This window comes from Pseudophryne corroboree, chromosome 7 (assembly GCF_028390025.1).
Source record: "Pseudophryne corroboree isolate aPseCor3 chromosome 7, aPseCor3.hap2, whole genome shotgun sequence".
In the NCBI taxonomy this organism is placed as follows: Eukaryota; Metazoa; Chordata; class Amphibia; order Anura; family Myobatrachidae; genus Pseudophryne; species Pseudophryne corroboree.
The window spans coordinates 374823060-374830299 of NC_086450.1; the positions used below are offsets into that span (position 1 = coordinate 374823060).

At 47.9% G+C, this 7240-nt stretch overlaps 1 protein-coding gene across 1 annotated transcript in view; it reads left to right on the forward strand.

Annotated features, from left to right (window-relative positions):
- Positions 1 to 5399, forward strand: part of DNAAF5 (dynein axonemal assembly factor 5) — a 241225-nt gene extending 235826 nt beyond the window's left edge. The window contains exon 13 of the mRNA XM_063934513.1: positions 4996 to 5399. Within this exon, the coding sequence (XP_063790583.1) occupies positions 4996 to 5144 (149 nt within the window). The 3' untranslated portion in view covers positions 5145 to 5399. The remainder of the gene's footprint in view (positions 1 to 4995) is intronic.
- Positions 5400 to 7240: the final 1841 nt, after the last annotated feature.

The window sequence follows — 7240 nt, forward strand, 5'->3', positions numbered from 1 at the left end:
TGTCGACATGTATGAGGACGATGTTGGTGTGGAGGCAGAGCAATTGCCGGTAATGGTGATGTCACCCCCTAGGGAGTCGACACCGGAATGGATGGCTTTAGTTATGGAATTACGTGATAATGTTAGCACATTACAAAAGTCAGTTGACGAAATGAGACGGCCGGAAAACCAGTTAGTACCGGCTCAGGCGTCTCAGACACCGTCAGGGGCTGTAAAACGTCCCTTACCTCAGTCAGTCGACACGGGTACCGACACAGATGAATCTAGTGTCGACGGTGAAGAAACAAACGTATTTTCCAATAGGGCCACACGTTATATGATCACGGCAATGAAGGAGGCTTTGCAGATCTCTGATACTGCTGGTACCTCAAAAAGGGGTATTATGTGGGGGGTGAAAAAACTACCTGTAGCTTTTCCAGAATCAGAGGAATTGAATGACGTGTGTGACGAAGCGTGGGTTAACCCAGATAGAAAACTGCTAATTTCCAAGAAGTTATTGGCATTATACCCTTTCCCACCAGAGGTTAGGGCGCGCTGGGAAACACCCCCTAGGGTGGATAAGGCGCTCACACGTTTATCAAAGCAAGTGGCGTTGCCGTCTCCTGATACGGCCGCCCTCAAGGATCCAGCAGATAGGAGGCTGGAAACTACACTGAAGAGTATATACACACATACTGGTGTTATACTGCGACCGGCAGTAGCCTCAGCCTGGATGTGCAGTGCTGGGGTAGTGTGGTTGGATTCTCTGACTGAAAATATTGATACCCTGGATAGGGACAGTATTTTATTGACTCTAGAGCAATTAAAGGATGCTTTTCTTTATATGCGAGATGCTCAGAGGGATATTTGTACTCTAGCATCAAGAGTAAGCGCGATGTCCATATCTGCCAGAAGAAGTTTATGGACGCGACAGTGGTCAGGTGATGCGGATTCCAAAAGGCATATGGAAGTATTGCCATATAAAGGAGAGGAATTATTTGGGGTCGGTCTTTCGGACCTGGTGGCCACGGCAACTGCCGGCAAATCCACTTTTTTACCTCAGACCCCCTCCCAACAGAAAAAGACACCGTCTTTTCAGCCGCAGTCCTTTCGCTCCTATAAAAACAAGCGACCAAAAGGACAGTCTTATCTGCCGCGAGGCAGAGGAAAGGGTAAGAGAGGGCAGCAAGCAGCCCCTGCCCAGGACCAGAAGCCCGCCCCGGGTTCTACAAAGCCATCAGCATGACGCTGGGGCTTTACAAGCGGACTCAGGAGCGGTGGGGGGTCGACTCAAGATTTTCAGCAATCAGTGGGCTCGCTCACAAGTGGACCCGTGGATCCTGCAGATAATATCTCAGGGTTACATGTTGGAGTTCGAAAGGTCTCCCCCTCGCCGGTTCCTAAAGTCTGCTTTACCAACGTCTCCCTCAGAAAGGACGTCGGTTTTGGAAGCCATTCACAAGCTGTATTCTCAGCAGGTGATAGTCAAGGTACCCCTCCTACAACAGGGAAAGGGGTATTATTCCACACTATTTGTGGTACCGAAGCCGGACGGTTCGGTAAGACCTATTCTAAACCTGAAATCCTTGAACCTGTACATACAGAAATTCAAGTTCAAGATGGAGTCACTCAGAGCAGTGATAGCGAATCTGGAAGAAGGGGACTTCATGGTGTCCCTGGACATAAAGGATGCTTATCTGCATGTCCCAATTTACCCCTCACACCAAGGGTATCTCAGGTTCGTGATACAAGACTGTCATTATCAGTTTCAAACGCTGCCGTTTGGTTTGTCCACGGCCCCTCGGGTCTTTACCAAGGTAATGACCGAAATGATGGTTCTTCTACGAAGAAAAGGCGTATTAATTATCCCTTACTTGGACGATCTCCTGATAAGGGCAAAGTCCAGAGAACAGCTGGAAGTCGGTGTAGCACTAACCCAGGTAGTGCTTCAGCAACACGGGTGGATTCTGAATCTTCCAAAATCTCAATTGACCCCGACAACTCGTCTGCTGTTCCTGGGAATGATTCTGGACACGGTTCAGAAAAAGGTGTTTCTCCCGGAGGAGAAAGCAAGGGAGTTATCCGAACTTGTCAGGAACCTCCTAAAACCAGGAACTGTGTCAGTACATCAATGCACAAGAGTCCTGGGAAAGATGGTGGCTTCTTACGAAGCGATTCCATTCGGCAGATTCCATGCACGGACATTTCAGTGGGATCTGCTGGACAAATGGTCCGGATCGCATCTGCACATGCATCAGCGGATAACACTGTCACCAAGAACAAGGTTGTCTCTCCTGTGGTGGTTGCAGAGTGCCCATCTGTTAGAGGGCCGCAGATTCGGCATACAGGACTGGGTCCTGGTGACTACGGATGCCAGCCTACGAGGCTGGGGAGCAGTCACACAGGGAAGAAACTTCCAGGGCGTGTGGTCAAACCTGGAGACGTCCCTTCACATAAATATACTGGAGCTAAGAGCGATCTACAATGCTCTAAGCCTGGCAAAATCGCTGCTTCAGGGTCAGCCGGTGTTGATCCAGTCGGACAACATCACGGCAGTCGCCCACGTAAACCGACAAGGCGGCACGAGAAGCAGAAGAGCAATGACAGAAGCTGCAAGGATTCTGCGCTGGGCGGAGAATCATGTCATAGCACTGTCAGCAGTGTTCATCCCGGGAGTGGACAACTGGGAAGCAGACTTCCTCAGCAGACACGACCTTCACCCGGGAGAGTGGGGACTTCATCCAGAAGTCTTCCACATGATTGTGAACCGTTGGGAAAGACCAAAGGTGGACATGATGGCGTCTCGCCTCAACAAAAAATTGGACAGATATTGCGCCAGGTCAAGAGACCCTCAGGCAATAGCTGTGGACGCTCTGGTAACACCGTGGGTGTACCAGTCAGTGTATGTGTTCCCTCCTCTGCCTCTCATACCAAAGGTACTGAGAATTATACGGAAAAGAGGAGTAAGAACAATACTGGTGGCTCCGGACTGGCCAAGAAGAACTTGGTATCCGGAACTTCAAGAGATGCTCACGGAGGATCCATGGCCTCTACCTCTAAGAAGGGATCTGCTTCAGCAGGGACCTTGTATGTTCCAAGACTTACCGCGTCTGCGTTTGACGGCATGGCGGTTGAACGCCGGATTCTAAAAGAAAAGGGCATTCCAGAGGAAGTTATTCCTACCTTGATTAAGGCTAGAAAGGAAGTGACTGTACAACATTATCACCGCATTTGGCGAAAATATGTTGCGTGGTGTGAGGCCAAGAAGGCTCCAACGGAAGAATTTCAATTGGGTCGATTCTTACATTTCCTGCAAGCAGGATTGTCTATGGGCCTAAAATTGGGGTCCATTAAAGTTCAAATTTCGGCCTTATCAATCTTCTTCCAGAAGGAATTGGCATCAGTGCCTGAAGTACAAACTTTTGTCAAAGGTGTACTACATATACAACCCCCAATAGTGCCTCCAGTGGCACCGTGGGATTTGAACGTAGTTTTGAATTTTCTCAAATCTCATTGGTTTGAGCCTCTAAAATCGGTAGATTTAAAATACCTTACATGGAAGGTAACCATGCTATTGGCCCTGGCTTCAGCCAGGAGAGTTTCAGAGTTGGCGGCTTTATCATACAAAAGCCCATATCTGATTTTCCACTCGGACAGGGCAGAACTGCGGACACGTCCTCATTTTCTCCCTAAGGTGGTTTCGGCTTTTCACTTGAACCAGCCTATTGTGGTGCCTGCGGCTACTAGCGACTTGGAGGACTCCAAGTTACTGGACGTTGTCAGAGCATTAAAAATATATATTTCAAGGACAGCTGGAGTCAGAAAATCTGACTCGTTGTTTATATTGTATGCACCCAACAAGATGGGTGCTCCTGCGTCTAAACAGACGATTGCACGTTGGATCTGTAGCACAATCCAACTTGCACATTCTGTGGCAGGCCTGCCACAGCCTAAATCTGTAAAGGCCCACTCCACAAGGAAAGTGGGCTCATCTTGGGCGGCTGCCCGAGGGGTCTCGGCATTACAACTTTGCCGAGCAGCTACGTGGTCAGGGGAGAACACGTTTGTAAAATTTTACAAATTTGATACTCTGGCTAAGGAGGACCTGGAGTTCTCTCATTCGGTGCTGCAGAGTCATCCGCACTCTCCCGCCCGTTTGGGAGCTTTGGTATAATCCCCATGGTCCTGACGGAGTCCCAGCATCCACTAGGACGTTAGAGAAAATAAGAATTTACTTACCGATAATTCTATTTCTCATAGTCCGTAGTGGATGCTGGGCGCCCATCCCAAGTGCGGATTGTCTGCAATACTTGTACATAGTTATTGTTACAAAGATCGGGTTATTACTATTGTTGTGAGCCATCTTTTCAGAGGCTACTTCGTTTTTTGTTATCATACTGTTAACTGGGTTCAGATCACAAGTTGTACGGTGTGATTGGTGTGGCTGGTATGAGTCTTACCCGGGATTCAAGATCCTTCCTTATTGTGTACGCTCGTCCGGGCACAGTACCTAACTGAGGCTTGGAGGAGGGTCATAGGGGGAGGAGCCAGTACGCACCATGTGATCCTAAAAGCTTTATTTAGATGTGCCCTGTCTCCTGCGGAGCCCGCTATTCCCCATGGTCCTGACGGAGTCCCAGCATCCACTACGGACTATGAGAAATAGAATTATCGGTAAGTAAATTCTTATTTTTTTTCTGAATTTCTTCGTAACAAACTTTTGGCCTAGGGGTTCCATGATTCAAAAATGTTGGGGAACCACTGCCGTAGTTTGGGATTTTGTAGTGTCTTTGTAGAACATTATTTGCCACCAGATTACATGTCCTATTGAGAATAATAATTTAGAGAATGCTAGTATCCTAAATGTCTGCCCTCTTCTTATTGACTTTGGAAAGGATTACAATTACCTAAAAGGTTGCAAAATAACTTTCTGTGGCTGTTTGACGGAATATAAATAGACAAGCGTACAGTAGTGTAAGGTCAATCTCTGAAAGCTGTCATCTCTGTGTTTTGCAGACGCTCTGAAAGATGCCGGAGTTGTATACCCGTCGCTGCTGGTACAAGAAATTGAAGCTGTGAAACATAAACACAGAACTCCAGCATATTGCGATCAACTCCTGCAGCACATGCAGCTCTGCATAAACAGCCAATCAGGATCCACGTAGCGCCATTCTCTAGAAGAGTAATATATTTTCCATATCCCATGTGTCACAGTATGCCATTTTATATATGTAATGTATGTATTTTACATGTCCACAAAATACTTTGATGGGAAAAGTCAGGCAGTCCAGTGTGTACATCCACAATGTGGAATCTACCCATGGGTTGTTCAATAAAGCTTTTCCATTGTTAGCCAGGAAATTATAGGAATCCACATTCTTTTTAACTTTATTTTTTAAAATAAATACATTTTTAAAATGTGTGATGATATATTTTGATGAACACCTAGATGTGGTTTGTGCTGTTTCTTGTATTCCTGATCGATACCTGCTTTGATTTTAGAATATAGTGCCTGATTCTTGGGAACAAAGTAAGAGACAATTAACTGTGCAGCTGGACAAACCATGCTGCAATGAAAGGGGAGTAAATATATTTATTATTTTTACATGCAGGGTAAATAGTGGCTGTATTTGCATGTAGCCACAGATGCTGGACAGCTTTAAGCTGGTTACACACTAGAGCGATGTCGGCACGAAATGCCATTTCATCACATCATTTTGCCTACATCGCTCAGTGTGTATGCATGATTGCGCGCTCCCATGGCCGCTAACGATGAACGCTTGGTTCTATGTGCTGCACATAAAACCAAGCGTTATTGCTAGCGTCCTGTGTTATGCTAATGGAGGACGGAACATGTTTGTTCCGATCTTCAATAGCATCACCCCAGTGTGTGTACACAATCTAGGGCTGACGGGCAGAGCCGTAACTACGTGTGTGCCAGGTGTGCCTGGCACACAGCACAGTCGCCCTGAGGGAGCAACTGCCCGCTTTCCATAAAATAATAAGCGGCTTGTAATGAGTCAAACTGACTCATTACAAGCCGTCTGTGTGAGTGTGCTGCCGCCGGAGAGGAGCAGCTCCGGGGGCAGAGGAGGGAGGAGGAGGATGGAGCCGCAGGAGCGCTATGTAATTGGTGGCAGCACTGCTGCAGCTGTCCTTCTCCTTCCACATAGGCTGGCCGCCGCCGCAGTGAATGCTGGGATGCGCTTCCCTCATCCCAGCATACACAGCGGCGGCGGCCAGCCAATGTGGAAGGAGAGGGACAGCTACATGCGGCACCGCCACCAATTACAGTGTGCTGCTGTGGCTCCCGAGTCCCCCTCCCTCCTACTCCTCCTCCCTTAAAGGGAACACTAAAATAACACATCCTAGATCTGAATGAATGAAATATTGTTATTAAATACTTTGTTATTTACATAGTTGAATGTGCTGACAACAAAATCACACAAAAATTATCAATGGAAATCAAATTTATTAACCCATGGAGGTCTGGATTTGGAGTCACACTCAAAATTAAAGTGGAAAAACACCCTACAGGCTGATCCAACTTTGATGTAATGTCCTTAAAACAAGTCAAAATGAGGCTCAGTAGTGTGTGTGGCCCCCACGTGCCTGTATGACCTCCCTACAATGCCTGGGCATGCTCCTGATGAGGTGGCGGATGGTCTCCTGAGGGATCTCCTCCCAGACCTGGACTAAAGCATCCGCCAACTCCTGGACAGTCTGTGGTGCAACGTGGCGTTGGTGGATGGAGCGAGACATGATGTCCCAGATGTGCTCAATTGGATTCAGGTCTGGGGAACGGGCAGGCCAGTCCATAGCATCAATGCCTTCGTCTTGCAGGAACTGCTGACACACTCCAGCCACATGAGGTCTAGCATTGTCTTGCATAAGGAGGAACCCAGGGCCAACCGCACCAGCATATGGTCTCACAAGGGGTCTGAGGATCTCATCTCGGTACCTAATGGCAGTCAGGCTACCTCTGGCAAGCACATGGAGGGCTGTGTGGCCCCCCAAAGAAATGCCACCCCACACCATTACTGACCCACTGCCAAACCAGTCATGCTGGAGGATGTTGCAGGCAGCAGAACTTTATCCTTGGCTTCTCCAGACTCTGTCACATGTGCTCAGTGAGAACCTGCTTTCATCTGTGAAGAGCACAGGGCGCCAGTGGCGAATTTGCCAATCTTGGTATTCTCTGGCAAATGCCAAACGTCCTGCACGGTGTTGGGCTGTAAGCACAACCCCCACCTGTGGACGT